Genomic DNA, 19,857 nt, shown 5'->3' with positions numbered 1-19,857 from the left:
AGGATTATCTATCTAAAAAAGCGATTTGGATCGCTTTTGCTTGTTTGAAGCGGCGCGTGCAAACACAGTTGACGTCACAATCTAGCAGGAAAAGCGTAGTCCATGATATGGAAGATTCTCAATTGTCAAATGCTCTAAAAGTTCTGCATAGTCTTTGTTTGAGCAAAATCCTGTATCTCTTCCTCCGGTATCCTGCCCTTCAGCCATGCCAGCACAGCCTCTGTTCCTTTGTCTATCACTTCCCTCCTGGGCACCCTGAATATATTGGCTCCAATAACCAGCGTTCTCAAGCCTTCCGCACTTAGCAGGCCTAATTTAGGATCTAGATGAGCAATGGCATTTCCACTGACATCTAACACCTGCAAGCCTTTCACAGACTCGACCCGCAGCTCCGATATACTGTTTTGCGAAGCATGGACAGACATCAATGCCGGAAAAGACTTTCGGAGGACAGGAAGAGAAGTGAGACGATTACGGGAAACGTTAATCTCCGATAGCTGAGGAGCGGAGAGGAGATCGAGGAGTGGAGACAACGACGTTATTGCGTTATTCGAGAGGTTTAGTGTTCTGAGATTAGGAAGCGAGAGATCCGTGAGGATATAGCAGCTACTACCAGTGAGCTTATTGCGGGAGAGATCCAACATCCTTAGAGAATTGCTCATTAGCTCTATCGCTTGAGGAAGCTGTGTAAAGAGATTATGATGTAGGATAAGTGTCTTAACATCCTTCTTCTGAATGAAGGAGTCGAGATCTGAGGGTTCGATGGCTTCGAGATTTGCCGATGAGCGGTCAACAACACCGTAAGGGGTGATGTGCCATGCTTGAGAAATTGCAGTGTCCGTGCCGGAGGCTGGACCTGCGCCTTGGTAGAGTATGTCGCCTCCCACAGTTTCAGAGGATTCTTCCGGCAGGATGCGGCTTCGCAGTTCGCGCTTCAGAGTATCAGTGTCCATAGTCAAGAACTTGCGCTCTCTCAGAGGATTATGAGCAATTCGTAGCATAGCCAGAGTATCCATTAGCCCAAGCCGCTCATCGAGCTTCTTAATATCGTTTCTGCTGAAGTCGACACTCTTCAGCTTTTTCAGAGATACGATGCTCTCGGGAAGTGAGGCCAGTCTGTTTCCCGCCGTCGTTAGCGTAAGAAGTTCCGTACAACGCAACATATTCGGCAATTGTCTTAGTCTGTTCTCTGTAACGTTGAGAGACTGGAGAGATGGAAGATCAATTGCTCCACTCTCTACTATCAAAGTCAAAGCATTGTTTGCGACGTCCAAAGTTTTCAAATCTGGTAACCCTGATACACAGGCGGGGAAAAGTGCTCCACCAAGTCGATTTCGAGCAGCATCTATCTCCACCATGGGTAAAGATACAAAAAGCTCGAAGGGCAAAGACGACAGCTTATTCCCAGCGACATTCAGGACGCGGAGCCTCGGTATCTCGTCAATGTTAGGCGGTAGAGTAGTAATGGCGTTATTGGAAACGTCAAGAGTTTCTAGCTTCGTTAGATTGCTAAGCTGCGGAGTGAGCATTCCATCGAGAGTATTGTTAGCGAGTCGTAGCTCCCGCAGAGACCCGATCTGAGTGATAACACTCAGACTCTCATTTCCAAGTTTGTTTTTCGAAAGGTTCAACATCGCCAGCTGCTCCAATCTCCGTAAACCTAAGGGGAGTAGCTGTAGATGGTTGCCGTGTAGATCAAGTGCCTCCAGGCCAGCGAACAGCATTCCTTGGAAGTCATCATCCATTGCACTGTCAGCTTCAGCTACGGTATCTGGAAAGACATCCTCGCGGAGATGCTCAAACTCATTATCTGCGGCTACTAGCCTGACGAGGTCAACGCTTTCGTACCAAGCTCCATCACCAGTGTCGACAAATTCAGCATTGTACATGTTCAGTACCTCGCTAGGCATGTCCTTCAATCCCATCGCAGCAATATTGAGCCGTCCATCAGCCCGGGCGGAAGCCACACGCTTGCGCAAGAGGCCTTTATTGCTGCCTCCGATTTCAATTACGGGAAAGTCATCTGTCACCCGTGTGGATGGAACGAAATTATCTATGGTTTGCGACTGAGCGAGTTTGTGGCGTGCTGCTTTAGCTTTCGCGATTGTCTCACGGAGAGCAGCTGATGATTTTTGCGCCTTCGAATTTGTAGATGTTGGCCCAGTAGATTCGGAGAAAGTCTGTGAGGACATCTTTGAAGTACGAGGGAAAACAGGGCAGGGGTCAGTAGCTTCTGTCGATATGGTAGGTAATATCTCCCTCGTACCCAGAGCGGGTTTGCCTCCAGGCTTATCCCTCAGTTTCGGCAGTGGTTTAGCGAATGCACCATGGATTGACGGGCGTTGTTTAGAGGGTCTTGCAGCTAAGGTCTGACTGGCCCTGCCGGGTCTCATCGCGCGCTTATCGGTAAGAGTCTCATCTTTGTGCCGAGCCAAAGTTCCAATGCTCGGCATTGGCGGCTTCGACGGTGTCAGCTCGAGAGTGCGGTTCAGTGTATCTTTTGAAGGGGTTAAAGTTCGGGGAACATGAGAGCTGACCGCTCTTTTACTGGGCGTAATCTGTGACATCCGGTTTCCAGTCGTTGGCTCCACTTGGCGCTTGGTGGGCGACGGCGGCCTTGGAGTTGGAAAACCGGGCGGTTGAGGCGGCCGCTGACCATGGCTAGTACTGGGGCGAGACCTACTCAAGGATGACGTTGGCCGTGACGACGGGGGCACAGGACTCTCCGATGGGAAGAAGCTGGATCTACGTCTGCGTGGAGATGGCGAGGGCGGTATCTGGGAAAGGGTCTCTATGGTCCTGTCCGACAAAGAAGGCCTGGGTCGTCGAGGAACCGTACGTGGCTTGTTGGGAGGGTCTAGCCGGATATCATCTATATCGCTGGCTACTGATGCTTCAACCGTCTGGGATCTAGTAGCCGCTTGTTGCATTGAAGGACTAGCCCCACTGTCGATCTCGACAGGAATCGTCGTATTAATGACATTTTTTGCTCGCTTTTCGGGCACAGCTCGACCTTTGAGTGCATACCTGGTAGGCTCTGGCGGAGGCACCTTCACGGCAGCCCGCGGAAGAGGCAACCCGGAAAGTCTGGGGATACCAGATGCATGGAGATTCCTATGAGGTGGTGGATCCATATTGGCACTGAAAAGCAAACGTGAAGAAGAACAACGCGGTGTATTATATAGCTGTTATGACACCATCTACCCACGAGGCAATTTATCGTCCTCTGGTCTACAACATGCATATGGTAATACAGAATCAAATGTTGTATTGCTCCGAGTTTCCCTGCCAACGCGGATATTAGTTGTGCAGGCGGGAACGCGTCCGATACCAGATTATCTTGACGCTATTTTAGGCGGCATTTCCACTCGGTCTTTCCGCAGAGTTTTGGTTGCTGTTAAGCACTTGGAGGGCGGCGAGGGGCAGCTAGCCGGATGCGGCACGCCTTGCCGGAAGACGCTAGCGCGCATCATCGCGGGACCCAGCCATCGGGACCCAGCCATCCAGATGTGCTCCACCTTGCAGTGACCAGACGAACTCCCCTCGCACCTCCTCCTTCGAACACCTTTTGGTGTAAGGAGTAACTGTTTAGCAACTTCAGTTATCCTTACAGCTACCACAGACAAATTCTTGAGCTTCTTTCGCTTCCAAATCACCAGTCCCACACCGCTCTAAGTGAATTCAACCACCAGCAAATCAGGCTGCATCGAAGCTATCTAAGGTGGGTTCATGCAGCAGTACTCGTCATTTGCATCGGGACGGACTCTGACAATCGCTCTTAGAGACGTTTCTGCGCCAGAGCTGCACGACCCAACATGTCTGAAATCGCTACCCCGTGTACCCCCATACCCGAATCCGCAATGCGCCACGGCGATGCGACACCCCTATCGAGTCCTGGCGGTTCTAAAGAAGCCAACAACCTCACCAAACTCGGTTCTCCTGTCCGTGCGACCAGTACAATGACTCCTCCGCCTTCCACTCAATTGCCGAGGTCTGCCACCAAATCGGCGCAGGCTAAGTTTCTCAGCAGAAGAGAGCATTCGCTGGCTTCACCTCCTGCAACACTGAAAACTGGCCCACCTTTGACATCCCATGGCCTGTTTGGAGAGGTCCCCACTTTGGAAAATGTCGAGAAAATGGATGAAGCACATTTGCGGACTCTTGTCTCTGAACTACTCCCGGCATTGGGCGAAGCTCGCGTGACTGCCGCTCACTCAAAGCTCCAACATAGCTTGCTAAGCATAGAGACCGAAGAGTCGGCTAAGCGTGCTGAAGTCGAGCATGAAGCTACACGAAGGGAGGTTCAAGTACTTCAAGAAGGAAGTCCAGTCCACCGTCACAGCTTCAGCCCTCGATCCCCGCAAGCCTCCATGCAACGTAGCCTCCATCTTGCTTTGGCGCACTGTCGTGAGCTGCAACAAGAAAACTCGATATTCGACAAACGTCTTAGAGCTTCGAAGAAGATGATCGCTCGGCTGGATGGACAAAACACCGATCTTAAAGAGCATATTCAGCTTCTACGCCAACGCATCAAAGATAATCGGGATCACTTGAACGAATTGCAATCCTCAGGCGCGATCTCGATCCACAGCACGCCGTTCAATGAGTACAGCACCCCATTGCCCAGGGGCACGCCCAGAACACCCGCCACCACTAGCAGAGCAGCTCGCGATGTAAACCAAGCTGTCAGTAGCCAAGATCCATTCGACGCATTGTTGTTTGCCGGGCAGGTTCTCAACGGCGAAGCCAGCAGCGTTCCGTCCACTCCGAACCAGCCCAGATCAAGGAAGATACATGCACAGCACATACGAGGTGCTCACTCCTTATCCTCCTTACCTACTACGCCAAATAGATCAAGACCGATGACTGCGGACAATGTCCTCGTCACATCAACCGAACGATCTGGCCCGAATCATCGCGTCAGCTTTTCTGCTCCTGGTGCTCAACTTGCCTACCAGGGAGAGACTCGTGCAAAAGAGGACCGTGATAGCACGATATCAGCTTCGGAAGACGAGGAGGTCGAAGAACTCCCGGGATCCCAAGCTAGCCAAGTAGCAGCCAACATGCTGCGCCGCTCCTTGGGATCGCAGAAGGATGTGGTTGCAGCCGCTGCTCAGGCACCAGACTCAGGAAAGTCGACGCAGGGAAAATTGTTCGGTCAAGTCAAGAAGCCAGGTGTGGCAAGGATGGAAAGTTCCACGAAGCGCGGCAACGATGTGAACTCATACGATGAGATTGTACGGAGCAGCAAGAAGTCCAGAACGGCTGATTCCGCTTCAGATAGAGTCGGATTGGGTATCAACAGCTGGCCGGTTCCAGGTCAATAGCGATTTGAGCAATCAGCAACGCCAATCCACCGCTTCTCATTTGGTTCTATTACGCGAACAAGTTCATTGAACATTGCTCTTGAGCACTAATCATCATAGCATCGTCATAGCTCCGCAAAGAGCTGCGTCGCTGTCAACATTTTGTCACAAACACTGTACATATTTCAGAGAGGACGAAGTGGCAGCTTTGCTAGATAGAGGGGATAAGCTTGCGATTATCTTAGCTTCACAAACACGCTTCAACTTTTTCTAGAAGAATTTGAAGCATCGAAATCTTAGTTCAATTATATTCGAGACAACTGCGAGTAGAGGGAAGACAAAGTTCACACCCCCTGATTTGAGTGCCACCAGCGCCAAGCCTTTGACCTGGACGCTAGTCCTGTAGGGCTGGGTAAGCGAAAGTTCCCACAAGCGGATCTGAAAACCATCATCGACGGTGTGCACAACGACAACGCCAAAATCTTGATCGCCAACAGTCACAATGGTGAGTAGCTTGCATCTGATGGCAGCCGGGACCTCTAGTCATCATGACCGGGAATGCTTGAGCTTGGACGACATTGACTGACTTAAACAACCATGACAGACGATCAAGCACAATCAGCAGATACAGCACAACCGTGAGCTCAACCTGGCCTCGCTTGGTCTCCAGGCTGGCATGCTGATGGCACCCAGATTTCCGCAAGGATTGGCAACGTCGTGTGCGAACTCACTTCGACCAGGTACGCCCTACGCCCTCCAAATCTCAAGCCGGTCCATTCAACTGCGGCGCTCAGAACAGCTTGCTAATGCCATCCCATAGCCTGGACGCAAATCACGTCGTCGAAATGCCCGTCTCGTGAAAGCCGCAGCTGTCGCGCCTCGCCCAGTCGACAAGCTCAAGCCTGTAGTGCGATGCCCTTCGATCAAGTACAACCGCCGCGTTAGAGCTGGACGTGGATTTTCGCTGGCTGAATTGAAGGTACGGATACTCTCACACTAGCAGAAGATGAAAAATGTGTTGTCTCGAGAACACTCTGACAAGGTCTACTGTGTCGTAGGAAGCCGGCATCCCCCGCAAACTTGCCCCCACCATCGGCATCAGCGTCGACCCCCGTCGCGCCAACCTTTCCGTCGAATCCCTCACCGCCAACGTCGCCCGCCTGAAGGCCTACCGCGAACGCCTAATCCTGTTTCCCCGACGCTCCGGCCAGCACAAGAAACTCGATAGCAGCAAAGAGGAAATCGAGGCCTACGCCAAGGGCGAGAAAGAGAGCGCTCATAAGGTGCACCATATTCTGCCAATCAAGAACATGGCCAAAGAGGACGCTATTGGTGAGGTCAGTACGAGTGATATGCCAGAGGGAGAGGAGGCTGCATATAGGAAGTTGAGGGATGCAAGGAGCGAGGCTAGATTGGTGGGTGTGAGGGAGAAGAGGGCGAAGGCCAAGGCTGAGGAGTCAGCTGCTGCGAAGAAATAGATGGTGCGAATCAAGAGCGGATGTGAAATCAATGCCGATAAATGATAGGCTCTGGAACGGTTACTGGTCGCTGTCAGAGCAAACAGAAGATGGCTGCTTGCAAGCATTCTTCATCTGTGCCTTTCGATCACATTCTCTATGTTCGATTTCTCATTACTACTTGCTAGCCGTGATCATTCTCGCTTGACATCGACCACAAAGATGGTCTCAAATCTGCCATGCGTCTACTCAGGCCAGTGTCTATTGTCCACCAACCCGGATGCAGCGCAATCACAACGCCAGTTTCGATCTTACATCTGAGGCCCGTGATCCGAACAGCTGTCGATTACGTCGCTGCGGATTATTCGGATTCAAACGTGGTCTCGATGGCACGCAAAGATCCTGAAAGTTTCGCCGTAGGATTTTTTGAACTTGGCCTCAGCGTCTACATTCTGGTTCAACATCAATCCCGGAACCTGGCATTGCTCCACGACGCAACGTCGAGCCCCCTAACCCTTCCCAATGGTCTCGAGTGCACATCTCTTTGCCAGATCTGACTGACGCAGTATGGAAACCATTGCCTCTGGCTCAATTCCTTCAATGCGGACAAAGCCAGCGTTGGTCCTCCCAAATGGAACTCCGTCCGCGCCTAGAGCTTTACAAATCAAGGTTGAGTTCGTCGCTTCGCAACTCAGGTGGGTTTCTCCATGATACTTCAACAACAGGAGAACCTCGAATATAAACCCAACCATCCAGTATCCCCTGCATATCCCCAACCATTCCAGTCCTGACGAGCATCCCTCTCCATCGCATCCGCAACACAGAAAGCTGCCCTTTCCCATCCCCTTAATCCTGTGGCACACTCGCAAACAACCATGTTCCACAAGATGCCCCAAAACCCTTCCCTCCGGCTAACAAACACACACTCACAAGGCCTCCCTCCAACATTACCCAACAAGACGCCCCTACTCCCCGCTCACATCCCGAAAGCGCGCACGAGAAAATTCAGCAGGATCCCACCAGCCAAGCTACCATCTCGAGAGAGAGAGAGAGAGAACAAGCACCAAACACCTCGCCCGCGACTCTCCAACTCCATCCTCCATCCACCGCCATGTTCCCATTCAACGTCACGAGCCACCCGTCCGCCGGCCGGGCATACGGCATTGCTTCGAAGGTTCCTGCCCTCTTGCCGACCGTCTATCTTGAAGTCCACGTTGCCTTTCTCATCCTGGTCTTCGTTTACATTCGCATTCGGCTGTCAATCAGTGTGAGGAGGCTGCGAAGACTGCTGGTCAGGGAGTTGGCAGTTCGGTGGGACTGATTCCGGTGACGAGAGGGAAGGAGGTTCCAGTACTTGGAAGGAAGGAAGGGTGGTTCGGGGGTGGCGGTGGTGATTTCTTGGCAGGTTTGGGCCGTGAGGCAGGCGGATGGGGGAGGAATAGGGGGTCCGGTTTCGGGAATGTGCTGCGTCTTGGGGTTGAGGTGTGGGTGGGTGGGTGGGTAGGGTGATGAGCGCTTTGGAAAGTAGATGGTCGGTTAGGATAGAATCTTTGCCTTCAATTTTCCAGTCTGTTTCATCCAGGAAGATTTACTATGCCGGTAGAGATCGTGAGATTTCAGCTTGCTGAACTAAGGATATCAATCCGGAGTCCGTTGGCCAGATACGTGCCTTTTTACGTTTGTGAAGGGTTCAGCGTCAGTTTGGAAAAGTGATGCAATCGTCACCAGCCATGGTCCCGGTTACATGATTGAGATGGTAGCATTCTCAACCCGACCGTGACACCCTTCACCGTCCGTACCACCCCTCGTGACATATAACCCTCCATCTCAGCACCCAAAGCACTCCCTCCAACCCCCATGCGATCCAAAAAAATGGCCCCTGCCGCAACTGCTCCTCCCTCCCCATCGCAATCGTCGCCTCCCAGCACGAATCCAAACAGTACAGTATCCCTCACTACAATCCCTCCACCGTGACATTCGCCGCAACGCCATCACTCTCGTCCGCCAGACACGTCTCCAGTTGCCGAAGCGCATCGACAAACCCGTGCGCCGTCGGCACTCCCGTGGCCGAAGAATAATCTGTAGTTTCGTCGAATCGGGGCGATGAGCTGGCGGTAAGTCCGGGGAGGTCGTCTTGGTGCAGGTTGCGCATGCGGATGGCGGCGCGGAGGGAGGAGAGATCGGTGGTTGGTTGGGTCAGAGTCGTGCGCTACGCTGCAGCTGGGGCGGGAGTCGCAGGGTGCGATGCGATGGGGAGTTTGCACGTGTGGTCGCAGCGGAACGTGGTGACTTGGTATTGACACACGGCCTTTGAGGGTCGGGAGTTGTGATGGTTCGGTAGGTGTGTGGATGTGTTTTGCAGCTTTGATCTCTTGGAATTGTGGTCTTGCGGGGTGTCAGTGTGGGAAGAAGGAAGGTAGAATGGTAAGTTCGGGGACGTGGAGGATTTGTGGCCCTGATCTGTAGTGTCATCGGTGTTGAGGTGTTATGGGTGTGTCACAGGGCCTCGGCCAAGAAGTGGCGACAGCATCAGCGGCTTTCGGGGCGTCGATTGGTTGTGGGTGTTAAGAACAGAGACCGCTATTTAGGATGTCATGGCGAGTTGAAACAAGAGACATGCGAGGCAATCATGGCATGACGGCCAAGTCTTCGGTCCTGACGGCAAGAAGTCCCGTTGGCGGTCCATCTTTGGCGGAACTATACAGAAAGAAAAGCGCGAGGCACACAAAGGCTGTCCGTGTCTTTAACCATTGCCGTAGTGAGGGCTGTACGGCAATACCACCTACACGAGATAAGCAATTCCAAGCCAAGCCTAAAACACTGGGGAACTAATCCTGGGGAATTTGCGCAAATTCTGGCTCCTCGGCAGTGTGAGCTACTGCATTCTGCTGTCGCTTTTGGCTTGTATCTTGAAAAGAAGACGTCTTGCACCAGTCACTCGTGAAGTTTCTCTTTATCTTTAACGGTTGAAAGACTGCGGTGTTGCCTCTAGTAGCATCGAGGTACAAGAACTTCTGCGTATGGTCTATCTTTCTTTGAGACTAGACTGCCGTAGGCTCTGAAAAGGTGACCAGGGATGCTGGGTGTGAATATCATTTTGTGCTACTGTTAGACTGTTAGACATATTGTTTCTCTTCACTGTTGAGGAGATGTCTATCTATGGTGTAAGAGACAGTAGAGTTGAGTGCCAAATGTGGTCTTTACCATGCCCATTCACTGAGTTTACCTAAAAAAAGGGTGCTTTCGTGCTGAACAAGCGCTGGTTCTTTAGCTTTCAAGAGGCTGGAGAAAAATCAAAGTCTGAACATTGGGCTGCATGATGGAACTTTGATGAGAAGTCCGCGCTGGCTTGACTATGAAACGGCACAAGCATTGCCTTCAATTGTCTCTGCTCCACACGAGAACACACGAAAACCCTGCCAAAGTTGGAGCCTGAAACAAGGCCAGAAAGTGAGGCTCTTCGGTGCACAGCAACGGCTATGATCAGGCAGCCAGGTGTGAAGTTACATTCGCTGTCCTAAAATACAGTAACGAATCTCTCCAACGATTGGCTTATGCGGAAAAGAATTTGATGAAATAGATAGTGGTTCGGGAGGATCGGGATCTCGGGTCAGCCTTGTTTTCAAGCATGTACCCGATGGCCGCTGCACCGGTACGAGGTTGATGTTTCCTAGAATAGCATGCGCATGAGGTGAGGGACTTTGGAGGTTGGGCTTCAAGTGTTTGGTGGACCCGGAAGTAGACGGCAGTTTCTAAGGAACATCTAAGTACTAACGGATCAGCATCATGCGACTCGAGATGGCCTGAACGATTACGGAATAGGTAGATTGAAACAACGGTAAAGTGCCAAGGTGGCATTTTTAGTGGCAGCTTTGAGGCTGATATGCTGACTGAAACCCTAGGCGATCGTTCCCGCGAGAGATGTAAGGGAAGTCACAGTATCTTCTAACGACGGATCACTCAGAGCAGAAGGAGAAGGGAAAGAAGAGAACAAGTAAACGCTAGCATCTCGGTCATCAAGGACTCTCAGAATCCGTCTTCTCATCCATTAGTAATACCGCGCCAGTGTACCATTCCTCCGTAGCCTGATCAACAGTTATCAGCCATGACCTCATTGACAAGACGACGAGAAATGGAAAAGACGTACTGCCGCACAAGCTCAGAGTTCGCGTAGACCCAATCATCGAACATGTTAATTGCTCTGGCACTCCAAATCCCAGGATGGTTCTGGACTTCATTGTACCACCCATGGTGTGAAGGACTTGTTCTCAGGTTTCTCGCAAGACAATAAGCATCCAAAGGGGCGTCCGGACTCATGGCATTGCATGGGGTACCCCCGCGGCGCTCAGCGTCCCATATCAACCATCGTGCCTCTCTCAGTATTTCGTTAAGCATTTCCATTGTCGGTGGTTGAGAATGATCAGGACGGCCACGGTGGTGCCTCCTCGTTCGGACATATTCGTCGAGCGCGCAAGCGAGTTGGCACTCGACTTTGCTGAAGATGCTGCCTGTTTCGTTGCGGAAATGGGTGCGATGGTTCATAGTGAGTGCGATGCTATTCAAAAAGGTAGTCTGGCTGTGGCGTCTACTTTTGTAATCTTGTACCAGACAGAAGGTTTGTTGACAAAGTTTGAGCGTGAGGATAATGTCAGGTGGAAGAACTAAATGGAGAGCAGGTTCTGACAGTATAAGTACCAGAGCTTTCCATGTGAAGCATCAGGCACCAAGTCTTCCAGCAAAATAACCAAACCTTCCGAGGGCATATGGGCCTTGCTGCGGGCGTAACAAAATACCCTACGCTGGGTTCGGAGTTCCATGTTTCAAGAAGCGGACTCACAAATGGGTCGATCCGAAACTTACCACTTCGTAGATGACCCAGCGGCGTTGAAGCCTCACGGTATCGTAAAATAAGGCAGCACCGTGATGTTCCGGAGTTTGCAGCAATATGATTGCATGTTTCTGATATCAATCAGCTTGTCGTAATTTGGCTGGTTGGGCGGACATACGAGAATCACCAAACCTCGGGACGGGGACTTTCACATCTTCCTTCCGAGCCGGGCCCAAGAAAGGAAAATCTAATAACATCCGCTTACCATTCCAAGACCATTGCATTCTTAGGCGGCCTATCAATACTGTGCATTCTACATGGGGAAGAAGGCGAGAAGATCAAACAGGGTTGGGAAGGCAACCAATATTCTACCACTTTTCCGGAGAAGAAGGTGGAGGGATCAAAGCATATGAAAAGACAACAATGTGTAAAGGGGTGCAAGACCGAGAACTGGTCCTCGCCGTTGACTTCATGAAACCCTACTAGGTGTTCATCTCTGCGGGCAAATTACTCCGATCGTTTCCAGCATCAGCTTTCTGTCGAATATCAGTATTAGTCATGTCGGAACTCACAGCATACTCACAATACATTCTCGCGTGGAAGTAGGCAAATTGAAGGATTCGAAAGATCCGAAGCCTGGAGTTGAATTTCGTGACTGCCCGGCGCAAACCTTTTTCGTTAAGTTGCCTAATCGGAGGTGTGTACGAGCACCAGGTGCGTAAATGTTTCTGGAGTAATTGACCGGAATATCATAGGGACAGGAGACTATCGACTCCCACTGCAGCTGGGCTCAGATTCTCGGGTTCCCGGACGCATGTGCTGTAGCGAAACTAGGGCATCCTTATCATTCGAAGCATGCCTGGGGATATCTTACGGATATCTGCCGTAAATTCCCAGTATTGCAAGGTCTCTAATGTGATCTAATGTCTTCCAATTCCTCAGTCTCACACAACACCAGAGACTTAACTCAACGGACTTTGGCTTTGAAGTTCACGTACCCTCCATCCTCCATACGCTACATGCCTTCCTTGATATCACGAGGCGAATTCACGCCTAGTAAGGTCTCCTTCACACGAAAACGTAAGGTAACCACCTGAAATCTCGATGACCATCATCAACTTCTCCCTCCTGCCGCGGTACCGTAGAAGCTCCGTCGGAGTTGCAGAGGAATCAATCTGCCATATTCGTCACCAGTCTTCTCTACACATTAAAGACATGAAAGCATACCGCATGGCTCAACCATAGGAAATACAACAATCTCGCCTCCCTCGTCCACCGCTGCCTCGAATGGTAGCGTTCCGTGCTCCGTAACAGCTCAGCCGAAAAGAGATCTGCGAACTTTCGGGATCAATCCGCTGCATGAACGTGGCTGGCTGCTCCATCACGAGTGAGGTCTTTCGACACGCTGAGCAGAAACTCAATGTTGACCATTCTGAAGGCGCTGTGAATGTTTTGATCCACTGACGTGTTGGTTTAGTCATTCAGGGCCTGATCGTCCGTGCTCGTTGCATCGCAGAGGAGACGGTCAACGACGTAGAGTTCAGTAATCTTGAGACTACGCTTTGTGGTGGATTGGTGATGAACTGTGGCATACTGAGGAATCGTGGATTCGCTCCAACACTTAGTAACGGCAGGATTGCTTATGTGTTTTGCCGTCGAGGGCTTTGCTAGTCTCAATCGTTTCCTCTTGACTTCGCTACTGATGGGGACTTGGACGCTTGTCTTCGTAATGGGGAAAGTGTGTATTCGGAAGGCAGTTGGAACGGAGCGCGTGTAGGTGTTGTAGTTGTATTTGGCTCGCGGGTCGAAGCTTCGAGGTTGCAGTGTTCTGTGAGGGATGGTTTAAGCATTGATCAGAGTATTGGGCTTCGTCACTTGGGGGCAAGGGCAATTAGCGATGGCCATTTAAGAGATGTGAATGCGTTGGTGAAGAACAGACATGCTGGACAAGTTGTTGCCCGGAGAGGGACAGAAATAGGTAAGACGTCTGAACATGTGTCTCCTCAGAGTACCAGTGCACATCGAAGGTTGCTCATTAGTTGAATGCTACTGTTTGTATCGTCCTTTACTTCAGGATAAAAAATCATGTGATCCTGATGACGCCGCGAGAGACTCCCAACCTCTTCAATCCAGTTCAATAGGGTCGTAGCGGACGTTTCTGCGAGAATCAAACTCATTGGCTTGCCTCGTAAGTAATATGAATCGCGTTGGGAGATCAGTCAGCAATGCTGGAGGGTGCTGTTCAGGTAGCCCATCATGACAGATGTTGGAGCAAACCAGACCATCGTCGCGAATATATATTTCCGTTGTTGTATATCTTGGGTTTGCGTGCTGTGTGGAGTAAGCCAGGTGACTGCCCCACTCGATTGCCATACAGAAGAACATTCGAGAATTGGGCCGCGGGTTCACCACATTGTAAGGCAAAGCTATGGAATACGGTGGAATTCAGGGAAGTTTTCCTAAGCAATCTCGTGTATAACAACCGGAGCATGACAATCTTTATGCATTCTTCCCTTCATGATGTTAAGACTCAATCAATCCTGTCAACCCTATCGGCCCTACTGTCCTCTTTGTAATTCGAATTCCAGAAGCTAACCGTATCCGGGACGAGTGTACGGAGTAGATGAGCTGTGGACATATCAGTACCCTATAATTACCTGAGACGGCAATGCAACAAGCAACGCCGTCGCACCTATGATCCCTAAGAGAAGTCAAATTCGAAAGTGAAGTCATCGACTTGAAAAAGGGACTGAAACTTCACCAGCCATCGCGTTCCTGGTAAAACTACGGTTGGTAGCAGAAGCTTTTCCTCGTTTATCCATGAAGGCGGACTCGATGTTCGAAGACTGCGGCTGAACTACCCCTGGGAAGGGGATTGCGTATCTACTTATGGTCGTGGGAATAGAGAACGGAGAACGAAGGAGCTGCTGAGTGAACAGTAGTGCTTGGTAAGAGTAAAATGAGAATTACTCTTACTTGTACCCGATTGGCTGCTTCGTGTAGCCTAACGCATTTGGTATCCCTCGTTTGATTTACGGATCCCGCACCTCAAGATCCCAACACGCGATGTCTCTTCTAGGAGGATGTCAAAAGGGTGCCTCGAATATCACCCGATAGTGTGGCCCACGTCCCAAGATCAATCGAATATCTTTCATGAGGGTAGTGTTGTAGATCCAGGAAATATAAGATATGGCTTTGGATCTCCCCTGACCAAACCCAAATCCAAACGGAAATCCTAGTACTCGACCTCAGACTTCGTAACTCCCCCAGAAAGAGTTCTAAGAATAGTCACTCGCCCACCGCAAAGGTTGCCGCCGGCAGACGGACCAGCAACCCGACGGACCACCTCAATCCTCAAACAGCGTCTCCGAAAGGACCATACAGCTGAGGAGCGGATACCCATAGCCTAGCGCCTCCGTACATGTATTCCTTCCGGTAATCAGGCGTCCCTCGCTAACCAGGTATCTCCGCGCGCCGTTGTCGGTCGCTCACGTCAGCGCTTCATCATACGGGTCGCCTTACAAAAGGGGTGGAAGCGGGTAAGGTAAGACTCGAACGAAAGGATGGACGTCGAATACGAACGTTGACAGCTTTGCTGACCGCTGGACGGTGAGACGGCTTCTGGAATACTAAAGAACGAAAAGATGAGCGCAGCCGAGCATCATCATCGTCTCTCTCAAACACTGCCCGGATCCTGGAAGAAGCGATACGGCTCATAGGCTCCAGGTGTACCTCTCTTGGTAGCATTTGACGAACTTTCGTGAGGCGATTACCGCTTCGAGGCAAGCGAAGGGGGGAGCAGCAAACGCGATACTCGTATAGCGATGTCGCACAATCCTTTCTCCTCTCTCCTTCGTATTTCCCACTCCACCCTCAAAAATCGAAGCGTCCAGAAGAGGGAAACGCAGAGAAGCAAGTACACGGTAAGAGCTCTTAGTCAGACTTACTTTCTTGCTTCATTTCTTCCCAGATTACGGACGAAACCAGGAAGGACTGCAGAATTGCAAAAAAATGGAAAAACTAACTAACTGAAATTCGTGAGCTAAGATTGTACCGTGACACGTTCTCTCGCAATCCTTTACCCAAGCTCAGCTTTGTTTCCCATACCGCGCTATGCAAACCCTCTGAGTAAATCATTCCAACCCGCTATGCAGAAACAAATCCGACCATCATCACCATCACCATCACCATCACCTCAGCGAGTCCTCAGCGTACCGTCGGGGTTCAAGAACGGCCCCAGAGCTCCCTGAGCTCTAAGTCTGACCAACGCACCCATCAGCCATCCGTTTCCCAGATTTTGAAAAAGGAATTCGCACAACATACCGTTGCACCAAGGCGTCATTCTGGGACATCCACGCGTTCCAAACATTGGTCGCTTCTTGCTGCCAGTACTGCCGGGCACAGTAAACCTGCAGATACAAAGTCCGATGGCTCTCGAGTCTGTGCGACTGCAGCGTCGAAACGACGTTGTAGATGGGAGCGGGAACCTGGTACTGTTAGTCTGGAGCGTCAGTGTATGCGGTTACAGGGGGGGGGACTGACTCCATTCACCTGGCCCCGGAGAGAGTTGATGATGACGCCAACGGTCTCGTCGGTGGGAGTTGCGTTGTTGGAGTTGCGGATGTAGAGCTTGATCGCCATGGCGACTTGGCACTCGTAGCGAGAGAAGTTCCAGCCATTGAGGGAAACACAGGTGGGCTCCATGGGTGTCTTTTTGCAGTTGGTTTCGCAAATCGTTTTGCAGTTGGAAAGCTTAGGCATGGTTCGATGTTTGCGGGAGGGTATGGGGCTTTTGTACGAGAACAATGGTGTGCTGGGGGGAGCGTTTTCCCAAAAAGGATCGATCAGGTGTTCTCAGACTTCCAGGCAGCTGTCGACGCATCCGAGGGATCCTGGCACGGTGATGATGACGGTGAGGGAAACGGGGGATTGATAATGAGTCACGCAGCTCAAACGTGGGAATGGCATCTCTGATATGCTGAAGAGATAAATAGATAGGCAGACGTTTGGGGACCCGGAGGAAAGGTGGTGGGGACCGATCCCCTTTCATCGGGCAGTGCTGTAGAAATTGGAGGTGCACTCCATGCTGAACCTACGGGGAAGGCACGCAGAACACTGTACGTTTGGATGAGGTCCAAGGGGTAAAGATTATGACACTGTGAAAGAGAGGTGTGACAATTTTCAAAGGCACGCAAAACAGTTTTGAATGGGATGAAGCCAGGGGAAAGGAAAGATTGTTGTCGCATGGCCACGGATACGGCCGACCTGACGATAATAGAAGTCAGAAGTCAAAAATGCCACAACGGTCGACAAGAAGCATTTTCCTTTTTAAGGCAGTGCAGTCTCCCTCATCATTTCCCTCAATGCCGTAGAGCGATACGACTCACCGTGTTGAATCACGGAGGAAGAGATTTGTTACACGGATGAGACGCGTCTGAAGAAGCGGTAAGGAGGCGGTCGGCCCCCAAACCTTTGGAACCTCGCCAACGCACGGGATTCGCCGCCTAGCCCCGAGCCAATGTGAGGTTTCGCAACGTCTTTCTAACGTGGCGGTAACTTTTCCGAAGGGAAGGATAGCGCAGCAGGAACGGTGTGGTGTGTCACGTGGATGGAGATGACCCAAGACCGGGTTTGCGATGGTGGACGGGAGTAATTAGTCCCAGCCGCTTACTCATACTCGTACGGGTAAGTAGAGGATCAGACAGGTACGCATCCTAAACGCGAATACGAGGCGTTTGAGGTTAAAAGCGGAAGGAAGAAGACTTGACCTCAAATGGTGAATGCTTTGCACCGAGAGTGCTGACTCACGCACGAGAAAGCTATTTCAATGTGTCAATTCTGCCTCTGATCTCTCAATAAAAATCGGAATTTTTGCGAAAAACGACCAGCGTCTTCGAAGGTTCTACGAAAAAAGAGCAGAAAGACAAGAGCGAGCGGACTGTCTCCGAAAAGGCAAGATGTGCAAAAAAAAAAACATAACCCATTCGAACAATCTTCTGGAAAACGTCTCAATCCAGGTATCTAAACATCCTGCAAGTCACTAGCGAGCAGGCTTCCACGATCTATCTATTTTGGAGTATTGGAAGAGGAACCCGAAGAGGAAGACGTGGAGGAAGCCTGAGTCTTCAGAGTGCCATCTGGGTTGAGGAATGGCGCGAGGGCACCTGTAGCTTTCAATCTAGAAACCCAAGTCAGTCTCCGAACCTCCATTCAAGTATCAGAAGTTACAACACGATTACGGACCTCTTCACAATATTGTCGTTCTGCTTCAACCACGCGTAGTATACCCTACTCGCTTCCCTGTTCCAATACGATTTGTTGACGTACACGCTCATATAGATCGACCTCACCCCCTCTTGGGAATGGCGCTGGATCTGGGGCATGATGTTCTGGCAGGGCATGGCTGTTCCATTCACCTTTCCGCGCAGAGAGTTGACAATGTAGCCGAGGGTCTCGTCGCTGGGAACGGCGCTGTTGGCGTTCTTGATCCAGAGCTTGATCGCACAGGCGACCTGGCATTCGTATCTGGAGAAGGTGGCTCCGTTGATGGTGATCTGGGCTGGTTCTGATGACATTGTGGCGCGGTGGATATAGGTGAAGTTCCAGAATGGGCTTTTCGATGCTGGGAGAAGGATGGCAGTGTTTGATAGGTGAGTGGATATGTGTGAGACCCTTCTGCTGTTGGTTTGGGGGCCATGGTGTGGGCACGAGGCCGTTTATATGCGAATTCTGGCTCGAGCAAACGGCTGATGATGGTTTTCGTTTAGACCATTATGACATCGTAGGATTTCCAGCGAAGCGACAAAGGACTACGCAGGAAGCTGAAGTCATACGGGTGAAGCGAAGGATAGGGGAACTGCCAATACCGTACATCTCATAGCAAACAATGGTCTGTTTAGTACAGGGGATTTCGCGTGATTTCGCGTGATTGCTTGAGAGGATGGTCGGGAAAGCGAGAAGGAAGACGCACACGTAAAACTTTATACGCCTTGATTGTATGATGAGCACGGCCTTGGAAGGAAAGACTTACGAATATGAGAAAGATCTTTACATCGTTCGATTATAAATGTATGAGTCGAACGATCCAAGAGGATAGTGGTGTGCTGCGCTCCCTCGCTTTGTGGACACGGCAAATGTTATACGCGAATACGGCAATGATGTGAGATCGGAGTCCGTTTCGGGAGGTTCATGGGATGCGGATAAGGCCGACATTGAAGTCTGAATGGTCTTTGAGTCGGCTCAGGGTGACCGAAGAAGAAAGATGACCCCATCCGTAGAGTCGAGACGAAAGAACCGTGCATAGGAACAATGTGCACATCGTGCTTTTGTTTGGGAGGCTTAGCTGCAATGATTGGTGCTTTCTGTCCGCGTACATGTGCGGACTTTGCAAGTGTCGGTGAACGCATTTATTTGGGGGTAATTTTGAACGTATGCATGCATCCCGAATCCTTTTCAACTGCGTAGGAATTGAAGAAGAATCTTCATAAGGCGGAAATTCGCTGGGTACGCAGCCGTATGCGGGTAGGGGAGTAATTCCACCAATCGTTTGTTGTCTTCGTGGGGATTCGGCTGCACAGCTCTCAGCCTTATGGCGTTTTTGATAGGAGAACACTCTGTCGTGCATCTTGTCAGGATCCTATCTCGGGTGGAATAGCCTGATTCTTCACGGCCCGTACTGACCGTTGCTCAGGTACTAGTACGCTGCCAATCCGCCCGGCCGGATCCATCGTTTCCCTACGCGCACCAGGCATTTCGGGACTAGCATTGTACCGTTGTACCATTATGAGTTAACATACACACCTGAGAAGCAGGCGAAAATGCCCTATTTTGCTACATCCTAGGCGTGACTCGGGCTGAGAATACAACAGCTCCCGGGGAGCCGAATGAAAGATACAGAGTGTAATTGGACCGCGATCCGCTTCGAAGGACAAGAGGGAAGCTGCAGTCACGATCCCTATTTACGTCTCATCAAAGCAACATCGGATCTGGCATTTTGCGAGTGTTAATAGCTGCATCGAAAACCACATAAGGCCAAAAGGGGTTAGTGTGTGGATCCATAGGATCATGACCACTATGAGCCACCCTCTCGGGAAATCTGCAAATCGATTTCAATACCACATAGGGGTCTGTGGCCAAAGTAAACGATTGTTTTGAATGTCTTGCAAGCAGATTGTGGTACATAAACCCGACTTCAAGAAAGAGATCACTGCAAGCCGTCATTCCAGATACCTCGCAAGCAAAGTAAATCAAAACACCCATCATAAGC

At 50.8% G+C, this 19,857-nt stretch overlaps 7 protein-coding genes across 7 annotated transcripts; 3 read left to right on the top strand and 4 right to left on the bottom strand.

Moving 5' to 3' along the window:
• Positions 1 to 134: 134 nt before the first annotated feature.
• HO173_008079 (uncharacterized protein) lies at positions 135 to 3,134 on the bottom strand (the record flags this gene model as incomplete). Its single annotated transcript, XM_037309979.1, has 1 exon — positions 135 to 3,134. The coding sequence occupies one exon, from the start codon at positions 3,132 to 3,134 to the stop codon at positions 135 to 137; it is 3,000 nt and encodes a 999-aa protein (XP_037163276.1).
• Positions 3,135 to 3,815: 681 nt separating this feature from the next.
• On the top strand, positions 3,816 to 5,327 carry HO173_008078 (uncharacterized protein; the record flags this gene model as incomplete). The annotated part of the gene is made up of 1 exon (XM_037309978.1): positions 3,816 to 5,327. The coding sequence occupies one exon, from the start codon at positions 3,816 to 3,818 to the stop codon at positions 5,325 to 5,327; it is 1,512 nt and encodes a 503-aa protein (XP_037163275.1).
• Positions 5,328 to 5,808: 481 nt separating this feature from the next.
• On the top strand, positions 5,809 to 6,784 carry HO173_008077 (uncharacterized protein; the record flags this gene model as incomplete). The annotated part of the gene is made up of 5 exons (XM_037309977.1): positions 5,809 to 5,811; positions 5,911 to 5,944; positions 6,000 to 6,046; positions 6,127 to 6,285; positions 6,365 to 6,784. 5 exons carry the CDS (start codon positions 5,809 to 5,811, stop codon positions 6,782 to 6,784), a joined length of 663 nt encoding a protein of 220 aa, XP_037163274.1.
• A 218-nt stretch (positions 6,785 to 7,002) lies between these two features.
• HO173_008076 (uncharacterized protein) lies at positions 7,003 to 8,084 on the top strand (the record flags this gene model as incomplete). The annotated part of the gene is made up of 3 exons (XM_037309976.1): positions 7,003 to 7,262; positions 7,330 to 7,458; positions 7,697 to 8,084. 3 exons carry the CDS (start codon positions 7,003 to 7,005, stop codon positions 8,082 to 8,084), a joined length of 777 nt encoding a protein of 258 aa, XP_037163273.1.
• Positions 8,085 to 10,811: 2,727 nt separating this feature from the next.
• Positions 10,812 to 11,164, bottom strand: HO173_008075 (uncharacterized protein; the record flags this gene model as incomplete). Its single annotated transcript, XM_037309975.1, has 2 exons — positions 10,812 to 10,848; positions 10,911 to 11,164. 2 exons carry the CDS (start codon positions 11,162 to 11,164, stop codon positions 10,812 to 10,814), a joined length of 291 nt encoding a protein of 96 aa, XP_037163272.1.
• Positions 11,165 to 15,786: 4,622 nt separating this feature from the next.
• HO173_008074 (uncharacterized protein) lies at positions 15,787 to 16,352 on the bottom strand (the record flags this gene model as incomplete). Its single annotated transcript, XM_037309974.1, has 3 exons — positions 15,787 to 15,850; positions 15,915 to 16,078; positions 16,134 to 16,352. 3 exons carry the CDS (start codon positions 16,350 to 16,352, stop codon positions 15,787 to 15,789), a joined length of 447 nt encoding a protein of 148 aa, XP_037163271.1.
• A 1,305-nt stretch (positions 16,353 to 17,657) lies between these two features.
• On the bottom strand, positions 17,658 to 18,166 carry HO173_008073 (uncharacterized protein; the record flags this gene model as incomplete). Its single annotated transcript, XM_037309973.1, has 2 exons — positions 17,658 to 17,769; positions 17,835 to 18,166. 2 exons carry the CDS (start codon positions 18,164 to 18,166, stop codon positions 17,658 to 17,660), a joined length of 444 nt encoding a protein of 147 aa, XP_037163270.1.
• Positions 18,167 to 19,857: the final 1,691 nt, after the last annotated feature.

Source organism: Letharia columbiana (genome assembly GCF_014066305.1).
Source record: "Letharia columbiana isolate WasteWater2 chromosome Unknown Sc0000027_s0, whole genome shotgun sequence".
NCBI classification, from domain to species: Eukaryota; Fungi; Ascomycota; class Lecanoromycetes; order Lecanorales; family Parmeliaceae; genus Letharia; species Letharia columbiana.
Note: the sequence above shows the minus strand (reverse complement) of the source record. Positions and strands in the feature narration are given on the sequence as shown.